This window comes from Gymnodraco acuticeps, unplaced genomic scaffold (genome assembly GCF_902827175.1).
Source record: "Gymnodraco acuticeps unplaced genomic scaffold, fGymAcu1.1, whole genome shotgun sequence".
NCBI lineage: Eukaryota > Metazoa > Chordata > Actinopteri > Perciformes > Bathydraconidae > Gymnodraco > Gymnodraco acuticeps.
This window is the reverse complement of record NW_022990838.1, coordinates 680935-706092: the sequence shown is the minus strand read 5'-3', so window position 1 is coordinate 706092 and position 25158 is coordinate 680935. Positions and strand designations below refer to the sequence as shown.

General features: G+C 42.0%; 3 protein-coding genes across 11 annotated transcripts in view; 1 reads left to right on the top strand and 2 right to left on the bottom strand.

Annotated features, from left to right (window-relative positions):
* Window positions 1–4262, top strand: part of fam222ba (family with sequence similarity 222 member Ba) — a 31703-nt gene extending 27441 nt beyond the window's left edge. For all 4 annotated transcript variants that reach the window (XM_034233069.1, XM_034233070.1, XM_034233072.1 and 1 more), the window contains one exon: window positions 576–4262. In XM_034233069.1, the coding sequence (XP_034088960.1) occupies window positions 576–2353 (1778 nt within the window). In that variant the 3' untranslated portion in view covers window positions 2354–4262. The remainder of the gene's footprint in view (window positions 1–575) is intronic.
* Window positions 4263–4399: 137 nt separating this feature from the next.
* trpv1 (transient receptor potential cation channel, subfamily V, member 1) lies at window positions 4400–18632 on the bottom strand. 6 transcript variants are annotated; one of them, XM_034233067.1, is made up of 17 exons: window positions 17949–18632; window positions 17472–17514; window positions 15610–15814; window positions 15312–15463; window positions 14623–14775; window positions 14374–14511; window positions 12359–12657; window positions 11567–11743; window positions 11342–11497; window positions 11170–11265; window positions 11016–11086; window positions 10236–10401; window positions 10085–10151; window positions 8022–8353; window positions 7814–7935; window positions 6224–6324; window positions 4400–6133 (listed from the first exon to the last, which is right to left on the bottom strand). In XM_034233067.1, the coding sequence occupies exons 3-17, from the start codon at window positions 15798–15800 to the stop codon at window positions 6042–6044; spliced, it is 2313 nt and encodes a 770-aa protein (XP_034088958.1). In that variant the 5' UTR covers window positions 15801–15814; window positions 17472–17514; window positions 17949–18632; the 3' UTR covers window positions 4400–6041. The 6 variants fall into 6 exon arrangements, with proteins under 6 accessions (XP_034088958.1, XP_034088954.1, XP_034088957.1 ...); XM_034233063.1 differs by lacking the exon at window positions 17472–17514; XM_034233066.1 differs by lacking the exon at window positions 17472–17514 and having other exon boundaries at window positions 15610–15809.
* A 1312-nt stretch (window positions 18633–19944) lies between these two features.
* Window positions 19945–24841, bottom strand: shpk (sedoheptulokinase). Its single transcript, XM_034233073.1, has 7 exons — window positions 24222–24841; window positions 23985–24126; window positions 23422–23596; window positions 23184–23336; window positions 22861–23036; window positions 22062–22262; window positions 19945–20813 (listed from the first exon to the last, which is right to left on the bottom strand). Exons 1-7 carry the CDS (start codon window positions 24357–24359, stop codon window positions 20398–20400), a joined length of 1401 nt encoding a protein of 466 aa, XP_034088964.1. The 5' UTR covers window positions 24360–24841; the 3' UTR covers window positions 19945–20397.
* Between the last annotated feature and the right edge of the window lie 317 nt (window positions 24842–25158).

Sequence of the window (25158 nt, the reverse complement as noted above, 5' to 3'; positions counted from 1 at the left end):
GGAGGTGTTCCTGCTGATCAGAGACGCTGCTGCTGTGTCTGATTACTTGTCTGCTGTCATGGAGCTCTGCTCTCTGCGTCAATCTTTTTCTCTTCCCCGCTCCCTGCAGCATCCACGGGGGACCATCACTGCCTTCACTCATTCTTTGTTTAGTTTGTGATTCAGTAGCAAGCAGCGTAGACCCCCACCCCAACCTCAGACGCACACTTATTGTTCGCCCCGGATGCTGCGTGAATTAAGGCCACTAAAAGCTCCTGACCTCAGACGCCACCACACAATTGGATTTTAGACTGGCTATGTGTCGGCCACAATAATTCAGCTGAGAATGAGATTGGAAATATCTCTTTGTCCTCTGGAAGATGTGATGGTCTTTGGTAGAATAACAGTTAGGTATGGAATATAAGAGCGCTGTCTAAATCAGGTTCCTCTGGGCTGCTCAGATTACAGCTGCTGTGCTCTTTTGTGCCATATCCACCTGGATTAAGTTGTCTTTCTCATTGTGCTTTTCTCTCTCTTTTTTTCCCTCCCTATTCTGTCTCTGTCTTCCCCTCTGACCCATTCTGTCCTCACCACAGGGGACACCACACAAAGGATGCGATCGGCTCCGTTTCCAACCCCTGCAGAATTGGATGCATTTGCTAAGAAGGTTGCCAACAACCCCCTCACCATCAAGATCTTCCCCAACAGCGTGAAGGTCCCCCAGCGGAACCACGTGCGGCGTACAGTCAACGGGCTGGACACGTCGGGCCAGCGCTACAGCCCCTACACCTCCTCTCAGGCCAAGGCTGGCCTCCTTGCCGTCATCAAGGGGCCCACGGTCAAAGGCATCCTCAAAGATTTTGACGGCAGCAGGGCTCGCTTGCACACTGAAGTCGTCATGAACCCCCACACCGGACCCTACCAAGTGGCTTCGACCAGCACTTTAAACCACCACCAGGCTCTACCGAACCTCACCCGACTCCAGCAGAGCTTACCCCTTCAACAGGACCCACCTCAGACTCTACAGATGCCCATCCCTCCGCAGCAGGGTCACAACCAGAGCCTCAGACACCCTCCCCCCATGGCCCAGCACCCTCAGGGCCCACCCAGACTCCAAACTCTGTCTCAGCACCCGGCCCTCGGCCACCCACAGGGGCCCCCTGGCGTCATGCTTCAGCAGCAGCAGCAGCACCTCCAGCAGCAGCCGGCCCCCGGCCTGCAGGGGGGCAGACAGCTGCCAGATGGCGACGCACCGCCTAATGTTACCGTCTCTACCTCAACCATTCCACTCTCCATGGCCGCCGGGCTGCACCAGGACCACCAGGCCGATCTGAGCCACATCGTTCATCAGATCAACCAGTTCTGCCAAGCTCGGGCCCAGGGCGTGGAGGTCACCTCCATGTGCGAGGGTCAGATCGCTAACCCTAGCCCCATCAATCGCAACCTGCTCATCAGCGCCTGCTCCAGGGTGTCCATGCACAGCAACCCCGCCACCCCTGGTTATCCCCAACATAACTGCATTATCTGTCCTCAAGAGAAAGCCACAGGGCCAATGGGAGCCCACCCCCAACACAGCATGGCTGTTATGAACCACTTGCCTTCCAACCACAATGATCTCAAGCAGCAGCAGCAGCAGCAGCAGCAGCAGCAGCAGCAGCAGCAGCAACAGCAGCAGCAGCAGCAGCAGCAGCAGCAGCAGCAGCAGCAGCACCACCACCTGCAGCATCTGCATCAACAACAGCAGCAGCTCCAACACAACGCGCAGCTGCAGCAGAAGATGCTCTCTTGGAATCAGCACCAGTTGGCTCACGTTCCCCACATGCAGAACGGTGGGAGCCACCTCTGCAAGCAGCCTTCCAGGGACCCCGCCTTCCATTTTAAGGGCATGGGCTACCCGGCAGAGGTGTGTGTGGGCCAGCCTTACACTCTGAAACCTCCCATAGAGAGGCCAACGCCCTCTCCACCCGTCAACAACAACGGAATGCCCGGCCACATGGCCCACTACACTAACGGCCACTACTTCCAGTCCCACCTTTGGAACAGCAGCATCCTACCTACACCCAACAGTGACAGCTCCGGGTCTCAGGACATAGCCATGCCATTCCACGGTGCGGGCCCTGGGGGCTGCACCACGCTAGACTGTGGGCCCCCTGGGGCTCCCCATTACATGCTAGGAACGAGCTCCTCCTCTTCCTCCGCCCAGTGTAATCTGATGCAAACAGCAGATTACTTGGGTGGGGACTTCCAGACGCCCTACTTCCGCGATCAGAATCTAGGGCTGATGGGCAAGATGCACAGGCCTCCTCTGAGCAGGGCAGATCCAGAGGTCGGGGACGGCAGAACCGCTCTCATCCAGCACCCAGGGTACAGATAAGCTATGGCCTTATCTACACTACAGTTATCAAACCCCCTTTGTTAAGTCTTAAGAAAGGAAACACATGAATACATTGATAACTTAAACCGCTTAAAGAGGGTAAATTAATACAGGTTTTTTCCCCGTTTTCTTTTATAAATCTTGCAAGTGATCAATTGCTACTTTTATTTTTGTTAATGAGTGCTTTTACCTGGCACTTTAAGGAACTTTTTCATGTGTATACTGTGTGTGTCATTCCCTCCTTCCTCTATTTTACTATCTGTGTGCCTGGGTCTAAACAAACCCTGCGTTATTTCTATTTCAGACCTTTCAGTTATGTTTTCTTATGCATGTAAGAAAAGAAAAAACAGATGGATCCCTGCTACGTCTAATAATGGATGTTTTTTTTAACAGGGTTATGTCAGGAATTGTTGGCTCAGACTAGTTTCACTACCTTTTGATTTGGTGTTAACGCTCCGATCTCATCAGAATTTAAAGATTAAACGCAATCATTTGAGGGCAAAAGAGAGTAATAATCAGTGCAACACCACCACACACGAATAAAAGCTCATGCACATGTACACATTGTTTTATTTTGCTTTTAACTGTAATTATTTATTTGTATAGTAGGACTATTGAAGATCTATTCCTCTGTGTCAGTTAAGGAAGCATGTAATCAGGTTGTTTGTACATAGTCAAGCTCCAGCTGGGAGCAGATGCGTTGAATAGGCATTGCTCTGTCCTGCTGAAAATGCTGCAATGAATTCAGGTGTTTAAAAACTAAAAACTTTTTGTCAATGCCAGGAAGGTTTGGCAACGAGATTGTGAAATGTTAAGTGCAGAAAAAAGTAATGAAAGATTAACCTTAAAATGGCCAAAGTCATGTTAACAAGGACACACTGTTATGAAGATGTGACATTTATGTGTTTGTTTCCTTTTTGTAACCATGAAAAATGTATTACTTGAATGTTGAGATTATTTGTTTTGCAGTTATTGAAGGTTGGTAGGTTGGTTGGTTACGAGGACAAAACTCTGGAGTAGAATGAATAAAAGTGTTCCTAATGTTGTTTAGAAACGAGCCTCGTAAGAGTTTTGATCCTGACAGTGGGAACTTGAGTGATTTAAGTTATGTGTGGTTGCTACTGATTCTGATGTGAAGTCTGCTCGAAATTAGACCAAATTGATCACTTGCAAGATCACTTGGAGGAAAACAAAAAGGACTTATAAGTTTAAAGTGAAACAGCAAATGCATTGTTTATTTTATTGTACACTGGCTTACCTACTAGACTACTGTAACTCTAAAGTTTAACGATTGTGTGTGAATGTCGCCTGCTGATGAGTTAAGGGTGAGTGTGTAAGAGTGTGTGTGCATAAACACAATGACGCCCATGTTTTGTTCACCTAACTCCCTAACAGCCCTTAAAAAGCCTTAAGTGTTTGGTCCTTGGACTTCCCTTGAAAATGAGCATGGTTTTAATGAAAAACCCCAAATAATAAGGAGAAAGAAGATGCTAAGGATACACAGAAACAGCAATTTATTGGTTTCTTTCTGGTCTTTTTATTTTATTGAAGTTTTGTTGACTCGACAGAGAAATTCCTTTAGAGATTCTTTATTATGGAGAGCAAGAAAAGGAGTAATATTTTGTAATTATATATTTTAGCAATGTCTAGTTACTGAGCTGTAACCATTTTTTTCCAAGTTTCCAAGCTTCAGTTTGCAGTTGTGACTATTTATAATACTTGATTTGCTTGTTATTTAAATTTCATTTTCTTCTTTTGTTTCTTGTACTATTGCTGTGAAATGGAAGAAGGTCCACAAGCCTTTCTTTTGTGTCATTCTGTACGACAGATGAGAGGCAAGAGAGTGAGAGTTGTGCTACTTTTTTGTAATATTGTAATAATAAAATAAAGTTCTAATTTATGCTTTGAACTGAGTCTGAAATTTGGTTTGGATCATCTGCAACACTCACACTGAACACGGTTGTGCATTTCTTCTCATTCTCACTTCATTCTTCATGAGCTAATAGCAAAAAAGGGCTCTTAAAGGAATATTTCCTCCACAAATGATCATATTTATATACATTTATTACCCTGTGCCTCCTTGAGTGTATGAAGAAATAACGGAGAAGTAACCGAGGAATGTGTTGACTAATGTAAGTAAATGGGGGTCCAAAACAACTGCAAAACTAACTAAAAACATCCATTTACAAACTCTCACACAACTCATACATTATAATACATTTTTCTTTGATCAAGTTGTATGCTTACTTTAGCTCGAAACAAACGCAGTTTAAAACACTTTGGACAGGTTGTGGTTTCTTAGTCGTCTCATATAGGTTTCTTACAGATGTGTGCCAACTGAAAAGGCCGCCTAAACCACCTTTCATTTGTAACTGAGGCCGCTAGTGCCAAAGATGACGACTGTTGCACCAATTGCTCTGCTTTCCTGCCTCTGACAAATACAATACAATACAACTTTATTTATAAAGCACTTTAAACCTCCAGACCAAAGTGCTGTACAGGCAAATAGATAAAACAAAGCATACAAAAAAGTAACACAGCTCACACACCATAAAACAAGTACAAGTAAAAACAAAAAACAATTTAAATGCAAAAAAGCAACACTCTGAAAGATGTTGAAACGCCAAATATTAAAACGCTAAAGAGAAGAGGTGGGTTTTAAGAAGCGATTTAAAAGCAGGCAGTGTGGAGGCCTGTCTGATCTCCAGGGGCAGAGCGTTCCACAGTTTGGGAGCCGCTACAGAGAAGCAACGATCCCCTCTGAGCTTTGACCTGGTTTTAGGCACATTCAGGAGCAGTTGGTCCGCTGACCTGAGAGGGCGGTTCGGCGTGTAATGCTGTAGCAGCTCAGCAAGGTATGGTGGGGTCATGCCATTTAGGGATTTAAAAGTAAATAAAATCATTTTAAAATGGATCCTAAAATAAATTGGCAGCCAGTGGAGAGAAGCTAAAACAGGGGAAATGTGGTCATACTTCCGTGTGCCAGTTAAGAGCCTTGCTGCAGCATTTTGCACCCGCTGCAGTCGTGCGAGGGAGGACCCACTGACCCCCATGTAGAGAGAGTTACAGTAGTCCAGCCGGGTGGTGACAAAGGCATGGATTACTGTCTCAAACTGCTGTCTGGAGAGAAAAGGTTTCTCTCCAAATAGAAACAGGAAGTAGAGTAGACTAGGCACGCTGTGAAATCCACAGGACTATCTGGCTGCAGTAGATTTAGCTTGTCTAGCTGTGATGAAAATGGGACTTGTATAAAGGGCACACTGCAGGGGGGGGGGCGAGATCAGCACCTTTCGTAATCAGTATTACTCCATGAAGGATTGGGAGCTGTGTCACAGGCAGGTTCTGGCCTTTGTGCTGAGAGGATGTGCATCCTGCTCAGGTGGTGGTGGAAACAGCGTGTGCAAAAGCCTTTGGATTAAATGTACGGCAAATGTATGATTTGGCAATTAGGCATCTTTGATCATTTGTCCTATTTTACACTGTTGTGTCAGTCAGGTGAACACATATCTACAATATCTCCATCTCAGTGAAATAATGCCACCAAGGCTACATTTAATATCAGGCTGACAGGGGAGTATCAGTCAGTCAGAGAGGCAATTCACACATTTGACAGTTACATTTCTTTGCTGTCTTTAAATGTAAATGCCTTGATGTCCGGGCAGCCAGTGTGAAGCTCTCTGGTGTGTCTTTAGACTGATGGGGGGTTCAGAAGATTCATCTCTGAGGACTGATATGCCTGCTGCCGACTGCCCTCTGTGAAAAAGCCTCTCCAGCTCCTCCCTGTGGATAAAGAAGGATATGTTCACACATGACTTTCCTGTCACAGAGAAATACTAAAAAAAAACATTTACTGCGTTCATGTTTCTGCACCTCTGTGTGCTGCAGGCTGCTGGGCGCGATCCCAGCACCCCGGATCCTCATTGATTTTGCCCAGGTTGCTGTTCCATTTGTTCCAGTTGACTTCCTCCACTCTGAGATGACAAGAGGACACATGCTCCAATTACTGTATGCTGTGCGATGCATCAATCAGCTGTCAGAGAAGGCAAATTAGTGAAGGGCCCAGTGTGCTGTGCATCAATCGATGGTGCTCACATAGCTGCATCTTTTGTTGAATCTTCCAGCCTACAGCTTTTGTATCTTCTTTATTATCATAGCTTGCTACACCTTGTGTTCTATCACTGTTAAGGATCAGCTTGAGGATGCAGAACAGTTGTGGTATAGAGAACCTCCTGAATGTAAACATTTGAGGTTTGACTTTGTAATATAATAGTCTCAAAACAAAGTCGAACAGCTGGCCATTATAGCAAAACATGTCTGAAAACTTCTGTCTTAAACCTCTCAAAGTATCCTTCATATCAACTTGAAACCTGCCTATACAAACCTCTAAGACTCACCTTATGCATACATCTGCAGATCTAGTGTCTAATTCAGCACAGCTGGACACAGTAGGGGACCACTACTGATCAGTAGACGTATAGCCGATCAAATCTGCTTGTCATTTTTAACTACTGGGAATTTATACAACATTGAGAAACCAAGCAAGCATCTCTTTCTTCAGCCCTGGCTTACTGTGCTTAGGAGCCCTGTGCACTGAGCCTGTTTCCTGACAGTTTCATAGGTTCGCTTCACTATATTTTGCCCACAGACCCAGAAACCAACTAGTACCTCTTTAGTTTGAATGTTAGCATTTAGCGTGTTAGCCTGATCACAAGGACAATGATAACTTTCAGAGTTTTAGCAGTTGTAATGTGTTCTCCATCTTAGTTTAGCATGTTAGCATGCAGTGAAGAGAATTCCATTAGTTTAGCAGATATTAGGATACAAACCAAAGTATTTGGGCAAAATATTTTCATTTTTAGCAGTGCTGGATGAAAAGTTTATGATTCTGTTATCACAATTCATCCTGAGGGGAAGATTAATACCCAAACCAAATGTGGTAATACATCAAATGATTCAGATATTTCCATTTAGACTCAAGTGATCTCTATAAAAAATATCTGCATAATGCATCATTTCTATTAAACAATATTTTGGAAGAATTCTGGTTTGTGTTTGAAATCGGAGTTGTAATGACCAATCGTTTTCAACAGGCTTTGGTTGAATGCGGTTCAACAGTCAGTGTGGAGAGCAGAAGGGGCAGAATGCATTGGGCTGAAATGCATTCTGGGAACCCAACAGCTTTCTACTGATTTATTTAGTTTTTTATTAGCTTAAAGCTAGCTTGTTACCTGGCCACTTGTGAAAAATGCTAATCAGAAGAAGTGGCAAAGAAGTCGGGGCCCAGATATCAGCTAGCTATACCTGTATTTTAGTTGTGCATATTACCAAATGTGATGGTGCAAGGACATTAATTATGGAAGTCTGTGTGTGTAATTTCATCCAAGATTCAGATGCAGCTTTTGATGGAGCCTCTTGATATCAGTAACAGATTGTGCTGTCACTGAACCGAGATTAACCAACCTGAAACACCGGCGACGGTCGTCTCCAAGAGTAGTCCTGAGGTTCTTCTCCACCCCACAGCGAAACCTCTTCCTCAGACAGCTAGACAGCCTTTTCTCCATGTCCAGGATGGTGATGGCCCTCTAAAAAAACAGTGAAATCACTTAATCAAACCCTAGCTGCTTGGAACAGACCTGGAACAGATCAACCTCACTCCTGCACGCCTCACCTGTAGCTTCCAGATGCTTGTGCTCTCCTTGGTGGTCTTCTCCACGGTGCAGTTCATGAGGGCGATGAGCATGTTGAGCAACAGGATGTAGGTGAGTATGATGTACCCGATAAGGAGCACATAGAAGACCTCACTGCTCTTGTGGTCCTGGATGAATTCCATGTCCCCCATGCCGATTGTGAACTTGAAGAGCTGCAGGATGGTGAAGGTGATGCTCTTGAAGGAGGGCTTTACACAATCATCAGGAGCAACTGCAATATACAAACGCCCCTTTTCCGGCGTCTCAACCACAGTGGTGTTTTGCGCAGGCTCTATGAGCAGACTGACCACCGCTGTGATAGGACAGGGGAAACAGATTACAAATAGCACATCCTCCCATTATCGCATAGTGACAATAGCTATGCAAGCTTAGGTAGCACTTTCTATGACGCCCAATGTCTATACTGCATTATAAATATGCTTTAGATGTGTAATAATGTGCTTATAGTAATGTATATGTACAGTTATAGGCCCTTAACTCACATATTGGAAAAAGGATAATAATACTTAATGATAGTCACATTTTTTGCAAAATTCAAGTGTATTATAATGTCTTAAGATACTGATAATCTATCTTTTAATGCATTATAGTGTAATTATACATTACTCTAAGTCAGGGGTTCCCAACCTTTTTTCCCAAGGGCCCCCCCAAATGACTCCTGTTGGAAGTTGCGCCCCCCCCCGCACATACTAGGGGGTTGGGGGGGGGCGCAACTTCCAACAGGAGTCATTTGGGGCGTGGGCGCGTGCAACAGCGGTAATTAAAGTTTAAAAGTCTCAAAAATGCTACAACTACTCTCACAAACTGGGTGAATATGAAGTATTTTGTTAAAGGAGGATGAAAGCATAATTAAGGAGCACTATTGGAGTGACTTTGATGGTTATTGGACTCAGGATTAATTCATTTGGATTCCCGCTGTATGAAGAAATTAAAGGGAGGCGCGGAAGTGGAAACAATTCACAAAGGGATTAAACTGTTTAACACACATGCTCAAAGTAAGCCGGATTTTGCTGTTGTGTTTATGTGGATTCAAAAGTCGTAAATAATCTACAAAATGGAGGAGACCGATCTGATCGGAGCAACTGTGACAAATAATCCAACTGAAACCGGCATGGACAATGACTATGTTTTAAAAATGCGCTTATCCAGAAAAGCCTGGTTTGGACACTTTACGGGCGGAAGAAACATTTCTATTAAAGAAACATTTCTATTAAAGAAACAATTATACATTTCTGTCTTTGTATGCCTTTAATAGCTACTAACTTGAATTTGTATTCAAATGAATCAATCAATTATTTGTTATATTTTATTGTAATGTAGAGACAAGGCCTTTTACAATTATATGTATACAAAATAAAATATAAAGTCTAAATATGATATTTGGCCTCAAATCATCTGAGGCCTGGCGCCCTGCGATCAAGGGGGGAGCGCCCCCCCAGGTTGGGAACCACTGCTCTAAGTGGTCAATGGGTTCTTTGACCACTTAGCACAGCTTCCTGAGGTTTATGCAGGGTAACAAATTACAAGCTGGGTATAACTCAGTAAGTGGTCATTGTTTTCTTTAAGGAAAAATATCATTAAATAATGTCTATTATCACCTGTTTTATTTTAATACCCTATAAAAGTGATTTAAATACCTTATAAAAAGATAATGTTTTAATACAACTATGGGCATTATTACTATGACACTCAAAACAACCAAAAAAGTTACTAGTATTTATTTATACTTTACCATGTAAGTTGTTATAAAATACTTTATAATGTGTAATGATTATTGTTATAAAGCATTGTGAATATGTACGAGTAGTTAATACTACACTTATACAGTCTCAAAAGCAGATTACAAAGCATTATAATCAAGTTTATAATTCGTTATAGACATTGCCGTTAAAGAACATTTTATTATCTCAAAATATTTATTTGTTTAGGAAAGTAATTTATCTCCTTCTACTTTTCAAATCAATAAAAAATAAATGAGTAAAATGAGTTATATTTTCAGATTGAAAAGCATTTTGGGGAATACCTGCTGAAAATCCAAAGAGGAAGACAATGTAGACAAGGAGGAAGCGCAGCATATCACAGAGGATTATCTACAAAAAGAAAAAGGGGCAAAGTGATTTAAGGAGGGTTCACTGTGATGGTCACCGTGGTGCTGAGCGTCCTGTGTGAACTACCTTCTGTATCATGATGCTGTAGATGCCCATGTGTCTGTCGCCTCTGGAGAAGTAGAGGATGTTGACCCAGCTGAGAGCGAGACACACCACCATTACGCTGAGGTACTGCTCCATCCCCAACAGATACAGCCCGGCTGTGAACAGGAACAGGAGGCCCTGAAAAAAACTGTCAAGAGAAACCACTGTGATCCTGCAAAGCATTGTGGTTTTCAAATCTAACAATTAAAATACATTATTAAGTTAAGAACATTTACAATCAAGGACATTCCATGTTTGGGGTGGTTTACAATGTTTGAAAAACCTCTTTTATTGACAGTTTTTGTTTTGTTTATTGTGTTGTCTCCTTACTCATCTAGAGACTGTCCGTCAGTGGCCCCTCGTGAACAACAAGTGCTTCATTAGCATAAGACATTTTATGCAATTGTCAAAGCCAAAAACATACTTTTCAGACGTACGCAAAAACAGACCTTAATAGAAAGGTTTTGTGTCATGTTATCAGCAATGGGGGTTCATAATTGTGCACAGGACAGGACTAAAGCCATGGATGTACATTATAAAGGCAAGTATGTAAAATCTGGAGGGAGGTGTTTGTTTGAGTGTTGAGTTCAAATATCAACAATCTTTCTCCAGAATCACTGACTCACTCAGTTAGAAATAGAGATAATCTAGTCAAGGTTTTTTTTGTTTGATTTAGGAAAAATACAAGTTCACCAAATGGTCACGCTTTTAGTGAGTCAGTACTGTGGCAAAACATCCAACGTTTTAAGCATTACTACTTACAAAAGAATCTCATAATATCCATCAATCAGCAACGTCTGCAGCTTCGGCCGTTTCCTATACATGTCCATGACCTAGGGATTTAGGTATGATTTTTTATTAAAAGATTGAAGACTGTGATGTGATTTTAATTAAAAGCACATAGTCACCTACTTACCCCTATGACAAAGAAATAGCAGTTTGCCAGCGCTGTCACTAGCTGGCCTGAAACATACAGGTAACCCAGAGTGGTGTGTTCGATGTGAAATGGCGGCTGTGGGGCAGAGCAGAAACCTCAGTTCAGATCGGCTACAAAGACCAGTCAAAACCATGTGTAGCAGTCAGCTTACCAGCCCAAATTTCTTGTTGTAGGCCACAAGGGTGAAGTTGATCAGGTACAGGATGTAGACCAGGAGGTTGAGGAAAAACATTCGACCAGCAAACTTCTTCCACTTCTCGTCCAGCAGATGGCTCAGAGGCTCCATCTGGAGCATCTCGTGGCGGTTCTGAAAGGAGTCACATGTTTGAGTACAGAACAACAACTGACAGACTGGGTTTATAATGCTGGGACTCACAGGAATGTCACTGCCGTACACCAGAATATCCAAGACTGAGTTCTCCTGGTACGAGTCCACCGAGGCCAGGTCGTACAAGGAGCTCTGGACGGGCCCGTAAACCCACTCTGTGAACTTACGGGACAGATGTTTGGCTTTATTCTCTTGGAATTCCCGTTTTAGGATGTGTGAAAAAATCTGCAGACAAATTAAAGTAAAGTCAGAGCCAATTTATTTTTGAGAATGTTCAATCACAATTATCTAGGTCGTAGGCTACAATATGGAGACTGAAATTGTGACCCTCTAACCTAGCCTGCAAGAAAGAAGACTTCAATGTGCATCATCAATACATCCTTAAACAACTGAAATGTGTTAGCATTTTTGCACTTTGAAGTCAAGGTCGTTTTATTATTTGGTAAAATTCCTTAGATAAAGTGTATAGTTAACAGGTTCTTCGACATTAAACATGTCAGTAAATATGGTGCACATGATGGTGGTGATATTAAATTCATTTGTTTATCCCCCAACATTAGCTTTTTATTTCTAGTGCTTCATAAATCATAAAAGAGTTTGTGAAGAAAACTTGTGAGTAGGCCTATTCTAAACCTCAATTTTCCACAGAGCTTATTATCTGATATAATCCAAAATTAAATGACAACATTGGTAATCATTGGCTTTTGGTCTAGGGAACCCAGTCATCCCAGGGCCCGCCAAACTTTACTCCTTGGGTTGTTGGGAGAAGCTAGGAGTCTTGTCCCTGGGCCTCAGCTAGCTATGCTGCTATGTCTACAGTGACACTGCGGAAATGTTTACCCCAATCTTGCCAGTCTTGGCAGCCATTTTGAGAGGCGTCAGCCCATTGTTGTTCTCGATGTCCTCCAGTTTCGACTTGGGGTGAAGTTCGGCATTGGTCTTGAGGATGCGGTCATACATTTTGGTAACAAACTCTGTGTTATCGGTAGAGTTGTCAGCCACCACCACCAGGGCGTGCAGCACAGTGTTTCCATGAGAGTCAGTTAGCTCAGCATTAGCGCGTTGGTACTCGCTCTTCATGAGGAAGTCCACCACGTCGGGCTGGTTGGTGCAGGCTGCCAGAGACAGAGGCAGCTCACCTGAGGACAACACACAAAGACACTCTGTTAAGTTACAGCTTTTTTCCCCTGCGTGCTATAATTGATTAAATCTCAATGTATTCTTGTGTCTACATCAAATCAATCCAAGAACAGCCATGCAGAGCAGGGCTTTGAGACTAATGCCAGACAGTTCGAGTGAAACATATTTGCCAACGGATTAGGTCGCAAGAAGGTTGAGAATTGTAAAAAAAACCATCTGGTTACAAAGCCACTTGTGAAAGTTGTCTTTTTGGATTAAATGGTAAATTATATAGCACTTTATCAGGACTGTACGACCCCTTAAAGCGCTTTACATAGCGCACTAGGAGTCATTAATCCATTCATACAGAGCACTACCATTTGCTCTCAGGAAGCTAACATTCATACACCCTTGGAGCAACTCCGGGTTAAGTATATTATCCAAGTACATCGACACATTGACTGCACGGGCTGGGATCAAACCCATAACCTAACCTTCTGGTTGAAAGACGACCATGCTCCCTCGCAGCCAAAGTCCCCCATTAATAAGTGTGTTTGTTAGCTACCCATCTTATATAAATTACAGTTACCTAACTATATTGAATTTACTGATGTAAATTAACTCCCTTAACTGTAGCTTAAATATGTAAGAAAAAAAGTAGTTTGACCCATCCATCCACCCTGGCCTCCTTCATATTGGACTTTTTAACTTTTCTGAATAATGTTTCCCTCAAACCCTAATTGCAGTTTTGCACACAAAACTTAAAATAATTGAACAGTTGTAAAAATTACTTAAAGGTCTCCTATTATGCTATTTTTAGGCATATATTATGGGTCTCAGATATATATATCATGTCTATGATGTGTTTTGCTCAAAAAACCAAACAGATCATGCATTTTAGACATCCCTCATATCCCTCTATTTCAGGCCTGTTAGAGAAACGCAGATTGTGGGTCCAATATGTGTGGGGGAATCAAATCAAATCCAGTTTTATTTATATAGCACATTTAAAAGTGATTTTTGGTCGAGCCAAAGTGATGGCGTAAGGGTAATCAACATTATTCAATAGATAGACTAAACAGCTGAGGACTCTGAATCAACTTTAGTTGTCGGTTATAGCTCGGGGTCATCTACACCCCAAGAAGGATGTGTTCCAGGTGTCCCACAACAATAACTATCTCTGACCGAGAGTTGCCTGGTCATAAACTGGTAACAACAACAAAATGCTAGGGCAGCCCCTCCTTAAGGGAGATAGTGGCTTTCCAAGGCTGGGCATCTGCGTCAGAGGGCGAAGGAGGACATGCAGGGCAAATTATTCCCTGACATGGAGTATGGATAATATGGAGCTTGTTGGGGAAATATTTTCCTAGGCCCATATCATTGACCCAGTTTATCAGTTAGTAATGACCTCACTGAGCTCAGGCACCTGAGCCTTGGGTGCTGTGCTCCAAAATGTGACAGTCACAATGGCAATCTTTTTGTGCTGTCCTTTTTTGTAATAAATGAACATTGACCCTAGCCCAGCTCAAATGTAAGATTTCAGGGAACAAATGACATTGGAACTAAGAAATACCGTATTGAAAATGTATTTCTTCATGTTATTGTCCAGAGATGCTGTGACTCTATGGAAAGTTTCTCACTCAGTAGTAAAGGTGGCGATGTGTGACTCATCAGTAGATTATCTTTGTGGGAGGCTCCAGAGGAGGGGGCTGCGCCCTGCTGCAGCATGGACTCACCAAAGTAGAAGTTGGGGCCATCGTGTGGCTGGAAGAAAGTTCCGCAGGCTTTGGCGTGGATGTCTGCTCCTTTACTGAGCAGCAGCTCCACATAGGAGAGACTCCTCCTCTCAATGGCTATATGAAGAGCTGTCTGACCTGAATAAAAAGAGTCATACCATTCAAATCTCTTTACATTGTTTAGGTTTGAGGAATAACACAAAGAAAGACATGAGGGTTAATTCTCTCAACAATTCAGCTTCAGTTTACCTTCGTAGTAGATGTTAGTGTAGGCCGCATTTACAAACTCATTAATGTCTTTCATCTTCTCTGAAATGTCGATCAAAAGCTCCACCGTCTCGTTTTTGCCATCCATGAGGTGCAGCAGAGCCTTCATGAGGGCCGTTTTACCGTGAGACTGATCTGCAGGTGTAAACACACATACAGGGAGATCATGGACGGATATCTGGACAAACCTAGGCACAGAGCCAGGGGCCTAAGTGTGTAGGGGCCCAGTGGCCTGCAACTACACAATGTCAGTCAAAGAGACACATGCTGGCAAAAATAAAACAAAGGGACACAAAGCGACACAAAATGATTCAAGAGACAAAATCACCACAATGATAGACTTTTGTCTATCGTTGTGAAAGAAATAAAGAAAATAATAAATAAATAAACAAAACTAACACAAGGAGACTTAAAATCAGGACAAGAAGACCATAAGAAGACACAAAAGGCCTACAAATGACCACAAAGAGACACAAAAAAATAAACAAATGAAGCACAAAAGCACATGAAATCAATAGAAGACAACAAGGAGACACAAAACCACAGAGTCTATAGGTAAGGTGATGGGGCCTGTTACATGTCTGTGCCCAGGGGTCCATTGTCTAAAAAATAACCCCTGAGGGAGGTAACACACATGTCTACAGCTGTTGCATTATGGGTCTGACACTCACACAGAGAGTTGGACAGTTTCATCCTGTTCTGATGCAGGTACTGATGCAGGCCGTCCAGCTTTTGGACGTCCCTGCTGGCCACCGCTTCAAACAGCCTGTCAATACCAAACCTGTTGTCTGTGCGTCCACTGGGATCCAATCCTTGAATCTCTCTGTCAACATAACACGTCACAGACAACATCATTGGGGGCAAAAGGTGAAGCAACTCCAACTTAATCATCAATTCTGGGCTTGATAATACACAGAACCATTTTTAATGAGAGTTAAAATCCCTTTATGTTTGCATGGTGAGGCTCACTTGTCAAAGTTGGCATTCATTCTGATTTTAGGCTTGGGGATCTCCATCTCTTCCTGGTAATCAGTGTCCATTGGAGCCTTGGGCGGCTCATTGCTGAAACCGCCCTTATGCGCCGCTCTGTGCCGCGCTTTCTCCTCCATCGTCCTGTTGTCTGTCTCCAAAGAGATGCCAAACATCTCCGACTTCTCCATCTCCACCCCCTGCTCTGCGAATCATTCAGACAACAGCCATCAGAACCAGGGATGAGTATTTGTCTGCTATAGATACATTTGTGAAGGAGTTCATCTGATTCCCTACCACCTTAAATGGTTGAAACATAATGTTAAATAAACATTGGGGGAAATAATTTGAATGCATTCTATCAGCAGACGATTGTAATGGACTTCCCATGGTAATCAAATTGCTGCTGAGAATTGACTGGCATAGTGAGCTTGAGATATTTTATTACATCTTGTAAATGTGGGAAGTGTTATCCCTTCGCAAACTACACACATTCTGTAGATGTCCAAAATGGATGCCTATTTGGGGAGAGGTTGAGAAAACCCTAGAGTATGTTTCTGACTTAAAAAGCATCGAATACACCGAAACAAAATTCATGACGTATACACATTATGGACATAGAATATACAGTACCTACATCAGAGTATGAGAATACTTTTTGAATAAGACATAGACTTAACATTGACATACTAACATTGTTTGTAAATTGTTCCAAGAAAATAGGTATTTCACCCCAATCACAATACCCTTCTCCCTTTATATATATTTTTTATCTACTTACTTATTTCATTATGTTTTTTATTTTCGGTATGGTTGAATTGTGTGTGCTTGGTACTCCTTGCAATTGTGCCAATAGGTCACACACACTTAGTTTTTGTCTAGTGTGTCACAAGCCAGAAGCATTAGAGAGCCCTGATGTAAACATGCGGGACAAAGCGTTTAATGTTAATGTTTAACATGAGTCACTATGCGTTAGTATCAGCTGGGTCTGAATTCACCACAGGAATCACCTTCTAGCCTTTAAGGGCACAGACATATTTCTAGGCATGTGATGTTCCAGCCGCAGGGAGGAACAAGGGAGTGTATTTAGAGGAAGATTTCCATGAGAACATAACTCACAACACTTAATCTGGTAGCCACTTCGCTGCAGAATAATCAATTATGTACAGTAGGGTTTATTGAAAACAACATTTTGCAAGTGATTTAAATAAAAAATATAAGTCAAACTGATATAAATAAATGTATAGTTTTTTAATCAAGCAAAGGGCAACAGGAACCTGATGGCTTTCTGTTCCCTTTTTTCTGTCACGAAATGAGGAATTAGTGACTCATTGCATCTCCGTATGACTGTGATCATCACTAGAGGAATAGCACTAAAGTAAAACAATTGATGGAAAAACAGAGAAGTGTGTGCTGTCCGTCTCATTCTTTGAAAAGTCCATTTCCCATGGATCTCAAATGCCATTTAGCAGTACCAGTTGTGAACAAATAAAAAAAAAATGTACATTGCCAAAATATGAGTTGTTCATTGTGTGTGCAGATGCACCACCCTCATCATTCTTCAGCAGTTCAATTATAAATAAAGATTAAGAGACACAATTTGAGTCAGTGGTGAAATTAGGTCCATCTTCCCATACCATTAGTTCCCATATCCTCATAAAATCAACCACACCACTGCGGTGCAGGTTTTTAAATGTCTGCACGGTATGTTCAAATGTACAAAATATGTGTTAACAAATCACAATAGAATGTAAGATATGTTCAAACAAAGATTATTTCACTGACTGGGATGTTTGACAATGTCCTTCAGGACCAGTAGAAATCTTGTAATTTAAAACTGATAAACACATCAATTTACTCACCAAAAGTTATTCTTCCAGCACCAGATTATAGAAAGAAATAGATCTTGAAGTAAAAAACACAACATTGTCCTGCATGGATGTGTGAGTTCTATTGTTCTTACATGTCCGTTTATTGTAAAGGCGGTGGGAGATAGCAGGAAGACTCTGCCTGGAAGAGGCAGAGATAGGGTGACATCCCCCAGAGGATATCAGAGAACATTACTGCAGCCCTGAGTGCTTAAAAGGATCTGTTATTGACCATCATGCCAAGACAGCAAAAAAATACCACAAAGGAATCAGCGAGTACCCGTGTATTATCTGACAGGAACACATTTGTTTCATGAGGAGATCATTAGAGAGCAGTTTAACTGTGGCATATGCCATATAGTCTTTCAAATTCATTTTAGGGTTATCCTCTGAGGCACTTAGCTGGAAAGAAATAGCCATCAAGATCTTAAACAAATTCAATTAAAAAAATAACATAAATGTACAACTTACCCTTTTGAAATGCTACTCTTCTTTGTAAGGTTGGTGCATGATATTTTCGTAAGCGAGTTTCCTTTGTTTAATCGCTGATTTGCTTCCTGTGTATCTTATGCGCCTCCAGTAGTTTCACTGACATGGGTGTGTGTGTGTGTTCATGCTGCTGTGGTCCTGTGACTGTGTGGTTGCAGAGATTATGCTTTCTAGCGTCTGCTACAGTATAGATCTGCAGTCATGCCATTTCCTTTCTTATTATAACTTCCTTTTTCACAGCTAGGCCAAGGCACTATACAGGCAAACAGACTCCATTTTGAGAGTTTGAGCTGTTTTGCTTCCATTACATTTCTTCCTTCCAGAGGTGGAAAGCAACTAAGTACATTTACTCAAGTACTGGACTTAAGTAAAAATGGTTAGATACTTGTACTTAACTTGAGTATTTCCATTTTATGTTACTTTGTACCCCACAACAATTCAAAGGTGAATTGTGTACTTTTAGTCCACTACATTAATTGAATTCCTTTAGTTACTTTGCATATTTGGATTAATGATTTGACATACAATCAACACTTACACAAGACTTAAATTACACCTGGAGTAAATTCACAAGCTACACTGCAGTATACAAAGTCATTGAAACTAGCTGCACATTTACCAGTTTTAAGTCACTGTCTATTTGTGTCTGTAGATTTCCTAAATTCATATAAAGTTATCCTCAGATAATTCCTCATTCCCATATTTAAAAATACAAATTAATAAAACTTGTTACATTAAAAATAATCTTAGTACAAGTAATAAGCTGGGGAGGTTTCATCTTTGTTGTACTCTATTTACAGGCAGTGTCTTGCAGAATGTATGGAATACATAAACCTCCATTTCAGTATCACTTACATACAACAATATTTAAAGTGACATGTTCTGAAGGTTTTTACAGAGGGGTTTACTTTTATATCATTCTCAGCATGATTGATATCTCTTTTTTTCCTTAAAACATGGCTATAATTCCAGTGTTTTTCTTAATTGGTTGTTTACACCTTTTCTCTGATTTATGGAGAGATACAAAAGATCTCCTTAATTCCCTATGTAAAAACCTGAGTCTTATGTCAACAAAACAGACATCAATGTTGAGCCTGGCTTTATCCAATTTTCAGATGTATTGTTCTAATGTATTAAAATAAGCACATTCATTATTGTGATATCTATTAGAAAAGTGGTTCTCCCTTAAACAGGCACAGGATAGCTTGAGCATTTAAGTGTTTGGCACCAGACCAACTCTACACTTTATATAAGATGATATATGATTGATATCGTACAGCCTGGTGCTTTCAAGGTTGATCTGGACTTTTCGATAAAAAATACAGTCTGTACAGATCAAACTAAATATGTTCTCCTTGATTCTTACTACGCTGAAGAATCAAAAAATCAAATAACAAGCATCCAAGTGCCAACAGAGGACTGACGAAAACGGTTTATAAAATCCACATAAAAGGGACAAAATGCAAGGACATTAACCCACTTAGTGAGTAGCAGAAGTAAAACATTGAAGTTAAAGACTTTAAATGAAGAAACAGCCAAGGAAGAACCGTAATCATAAATCTAAACCCAGACCGTGTTAGATAAAAGTGAGCGACAGTGAATGAGCAGCCTTCAGAGGAACGATTAAAAAACCTTATCGTAAGACTATTAAGCTTTCTGGGGGGAAACAATCCTACAGTATTATTCACTTTAGGTATGTAGGCCCCATAGAATGATATGAGAGCCTAATTCTAAGCCAAGGGTTCTTCTTACAGATGCCCTAAATATAAACCCTGGCCCTTTAAAAGAAGCAGTTCACACTCAAACATATAGATCTTATAATAGATCATACATCTGTTGTTTTCAAAGCATTCCAGCGGTGCTGTGATTTCAGTCTACTTCACACTTCATAACACCTGTCAGCAACATGGAGGGAAAGAGCATGAACCGTTCAACCGTTACTGCAGCTTAATGCAGAAAGCAAGGAGTGAAAACCAAGTGATAACACAATGTGTTTTTTTAATTCTTTGCACAGTTCTACATAGGTAGCTGTCTTTGAATACATTTGCTCTTTAACATTAGTTTTTTTCTAATGAATGATGAGCATCTTTGCAACGGACTTATGTTTTAAAATCCTTATCAGACATCATGTTATCTGAAACACTGCTTATTAGACCCAGAAATGACAGGTAATGGAGTTAAATTCAATGTTGAAAGGGGATTTTAGCTGCATTCAAGAAGCAGTTGGTATGAGCCAGCATGTATCATTTGGTAGCTTCGATCTTTGATTCCTAAAAGTCTAAAAACCTCACAGAACAATACAAGCTGGAAAATTCTTAAGGCTTTGGATTCTTTCCAGATTTTGCTTTTAGATTCAGAGCAAAATCTGTTGTACCATTTCAGTTTTCCTGATTTTTACCAAATGAGCGATTAAATAAGTAACCTATAATGTTCACTTGATTATGTATGCTTCTCTCATGAGGTCACAGAGGACCATGGCTACGCCGACAGCAGAGTCAGCGTTTTGTCCGTACACCACCGGTTGAGGAAACGCCTTCTCCACCTCCTGCCTCAGCACCTCATTGCGGGCGATGGCGCTCCCACTGCCCACAATCCGGCAGACCCCCGCCTGCTGCAGACGCTCAGCAGGCATCATTGACGCAATGTTGTGCAGGACTCCACGGCACAGCGCCCTGGTCACGTGACCCAGAGACAGATTGGTAGGGGAGATGTTGGTGACCTGGCCCAGGCAGAGGGGGTCGTGCCTTTCCCCCAAGAGAGTGGGACTCACCGACAGCTCGCTCGTTTCCTGATTCAGGGCGCAATTAATCAGCTTCTCATATAAACAGGAATCACTCATCTCTACACCTGCGAGGGAAGAGGAGGAGCTGTTTAACATTAGGATTAAACACTTAAATGGCAATAATCTCAAAAACATTTTAGTAAAGGTTTAGAGAAAACTGCCCTCTTTGGGCTGTCGTTGACATTTGATTAAATTGAACATATTGTATTTGTTATTTCAAAAATTAGAGTGGCAATAAACAACCCCCATAGCGTTTCCAAGTTGTAATATTGTAAGTGCCACTGTTGCAAAGACAACTGAAACGTGGTTGTCGGCTTCAGTCACTCAGAATAAATTGCATGCCAATAAAAACGCAATGACATGGCAATCTGCAAATGACCGCATGACGTTATCTGGAAACCTTTGGAGCTTCTAGCTACGTTTATTAGAAATTAGTTGGCAACACTGCACAGCACATTGTTTTTCGTAGCTCTATGCCATAAATGGACAACTCATTTTCCCAGGAGATTTTACCCTGTGGCAGACATACTTTGTTCTTCCTTGTGAAAGCGAGTATTATAGGGAAGCAATCCAAACACTGTTGATGTCATTATTCTATAGCCATTACAATGTGCAATGAACTAGGGAGGCGTGTGGCGCAGTGGACTAGTGCGTTGGTGTTTTGATCAGGGGAGCACAAGTTCAAACCCCACTGCAGTCAGCATGTCGTTGTGTCCCTGAGACAGTAATGTGGGGATTGTCCACCGTATTGAGTATGTAAGTCGCTTTGGATCAAAGCGTCTAACAAGTAACATGTAATGTAACTTTACTTGATAATGGTAAGTTAAAACAAAAAACATGTCTATTGCCACATTTAATTTGACTAAGTCTGAAGATTCTACAGCTATGCTAGCAACTCTATGAAGCCGTATTACACAGCACTGCTTTGAGACAAATGGTAACCTTAGCATAACATACAGATTATTACAGTGGTCAGCATTTTAGCTTTGCAAATGTGTAAATAAGCATTAGCTAATTAGCACTAAATCCAAACATAAACAACATTTCCACTTGATTTTTGAGTGAGAGGAAAAGTGGAAAGATAATCAGAGTTATCATGATTCATTCTGGAACATGAATGTGTGGAAAACACTTAACACCCACATCACTCTGACGCTAGAGTAAGGAGGATCATCAGGGTCATGGGGCTTCTTTTTTTTTTCAAGGTTTAACATGGCATTCCCTCCATAGTCGTGACATTTTAGTTGAATTGAAAAGTTGAACAAACACTGCCGCCTAAGAAGCACACTACTAGCATGACAACAAATACATACCAAGCTCTTTCATCCAGGAAGTGAGCATCTCCACAAATGTAGCCAGTACATTCCCTCCATTTAGTGAAGCAGCCACCGCCAAGTACGAGTCCTCGAAGTAGGGAACGTAGGAGATGGAGGACGCAGGCTGAGGAGAATCTGGAGGTTTGAAGTCACCTGGCAAGGCGAAGGTCAGCTGGGCTGAGGTGCTTATGTTAAGAACTGAGAAATTAGGAGAGGATAAAAACTGTCATCTGAGGCATAAACACTAACAGCTCCAAACAAGACATGCAGGAGACACACACAGCAGGAATACACTTGATCCATAATGCATTCATTCCTGTGTGTGCAACATAAAGAGTACAAACTAAGACGTGGGTAGTTGCTGCTCTGTGCCATGTTAAGTCATTCCTATGCTTATTTATTTGGTATTTTTCAGTTTTAATACAGTATATAAACACATCTCTATGAGGGATTTTCCAATGGAACAAACAGACTCACAAGCTAATAAACAATACCAGCACCACTGTTGCAACTGGTAACAAATCTACAAAGAGTCACAAAATTACAAAGACGTGCAAAGCAACTGCAAAGAGCCCACAAAAGACACACAATGACAATGAAAAGGGGTCAAACAACCACAAAAATAAAGAAAATAACTACAGTAGGATGACACACTAAAACAAAAGCACTACAAAGATTAGAAGATTAATCTAATCGATGCTACATGTCATTGAACAGCTGTAATGGATAGACTTTGTTCTGAAGTGCAAGAACTTTCTTCTGAAGTGCATAAACAGTCGAGTACAGCTATTTTCACCTGCGTCTGTTCTGGCACTCATGCAGGAGTATACCGAGCACTGGAAGTCTCCCAGAGCGGCCCCTACTGGTGTTCCAGCAGGGATACCATGCCAGTCAGAGTACGTCTGTCCCGCCCAGCCACCAGATGGCACACACTGAGGAAGCAGGCCCAAAGGGAAGCCGGCCCCCTTCAGACTGCAGCATGCACACACAGAGGCTTGTAATGTAGGTTACGCATAACAACTCTTTACAATGCCAACATGTTTAGCAATTTTAGTTGAACACTAAGCATGCAAAACCTTTAGAAAATGTGTCATGCATGTAGATTTACACTTTACGTACATGTCTGTATTCCACTGGTTGGAAGAGGTGTTGAAGTAGCCCCAGCTGGCTGCATTCTGGGGCGTCATCACACAGCCGTCCAGACCACACAGCATGGACACCACGTAGTCCTGGATGGTACCTGCTACTGTGAAGTCCTCGAGGAACTCTGGCCTGCAGTAAAAACCAAACATATTAACTTCAGTTTCATATCACTAAATAAAAATGCTTTGGGATGTTTTCAGAAATGCATGCTGACCTGTTTCTCATGTACCAGAAGATTGTTGCACAGCCAAAGCCTGTGGCCAAGCTGAGATGTGAGTCTGGATTTGGAAGTGAGGACAGGAAGTTGCTGCTGCAGCGCCCATCCTGCCAGGTGATCAGCTGACTGGTGTCTCTGGCTGTGAAGAAATCCCTCTTGGACCAATTACAACCTGCAGGGGGAGAGAGGATGGAGACATCCCAGGAGCATAGATTTACTATTTCAAACTGATTTTCTCCCTTTTGGATTTGTTGGATACTTTTGGTTAGACTAATTAAGAAAGTATGTCTCTTTGTGTATAAGGATGTATTGTTTTATATTAATAAAATAAATGCCACGGCACATATTTATATACCAGATAATATAAGATTAAAGAGCTTAATGTGCAATTACAAATTGTGCAAATGCAAACATATATGGGCAATAACATTGCAGGATATATATCTGTATATCTGTTCCTTTGCTGCGCAAGTACTCTTGTATTACGGCAGTTATTTCACAATTGAGCACAATTTAAGAAATGCAACAGCGTTCACGCAGCACCCAGGTGGAAGGCTTACCGCGTTTTGCTTTCCAGAATAAAACCCCGTGCATCTGTCCGGACAGCCCGATGCTGCTGACATGCTGCAGTTTGTCTCGGGGCAGCAGGCCGATGCACCGGTTCACAGTGTCAATGATCCGGACAGTGTCCTGCTCTTTCGCCTGCGCATGAACACGTACGCAGCCAGGTTACACACGGGGCTAACACCCAGCAGGGGAGAGTTGAATGGTTAAGTTGTGTGTGTGTGCACACTCACCTTTTCCCCGCTTTGGTCAATTATAGCAGACGAAGTTGACAAAGACTGACTAGCAACCACCGTTCTTGAGACAGTTTCTAATAAAACGACTTTTACCGACGTGGTGCCCAAGTCCAAACCCAGGATATATGCAGACATTGCAGCTAATGAAACTTCTTCTTCTTCTTCTTTTAGTGTTTATTGTAGTGATGTGTCGGTCGCGAACGAGCCGGCTCTTTTAAGTGAACGACGGGAACCGGTGTTATGCCGTAGGTTGAAGCCTTGCCGTGGATTGAAGCCCTGTTCGCGGGGACGCGCAAAGGTGACGTCATCCCCTGTATTGAGCGTTCGCCGTTTTCTAAGCTTTTTTTCACCCTTCTCTAAGCTTTTTTCTCTCTTTTGAGTTATATATCAGATTAAACAGCAAACGGCTGAATAAATAATGTGCATACAATTGCGAGGAGGCTCGTTTTAAGGACACGTTTTTCAGATCTGTCACAATCTTCGTATTGGAATAAACTTACGTTTTTGAGTGTATAGTCCCACTCAGGGGCGTCGCCCCACTCAGGGGCGTCGCCCCGGACAAATTCTCCCTCAATAATATAATACATTAACCTACTTTACCTATAGGACGGACGGCAGAATTGTAATTTCCCATGTTCAGTGAATGCAACACAGAGGCAAGACGACGCCACCAGACCAATCAGAGAGTTGCATGGAAATACACGTGTTTTATTGGCTGACAGGTACGTACCTCTCCTCTGTGACACTAGGCTTGTTTGAGACACATTGCGGCTCGCCTCGAAAGTAGACGAGAGTAGCCGATCGCAGCCGGGGGAGGTGTCAAAAAGCTCGTCTTAAGTCGGACAGCTCGGAGTCCATGCTCGGAGTCGGCTTCGTCTTCTTCTTCTTCTCTCGGTTTTTTGGCGGATTGCAAACAACTTTAAGGTGCATACCG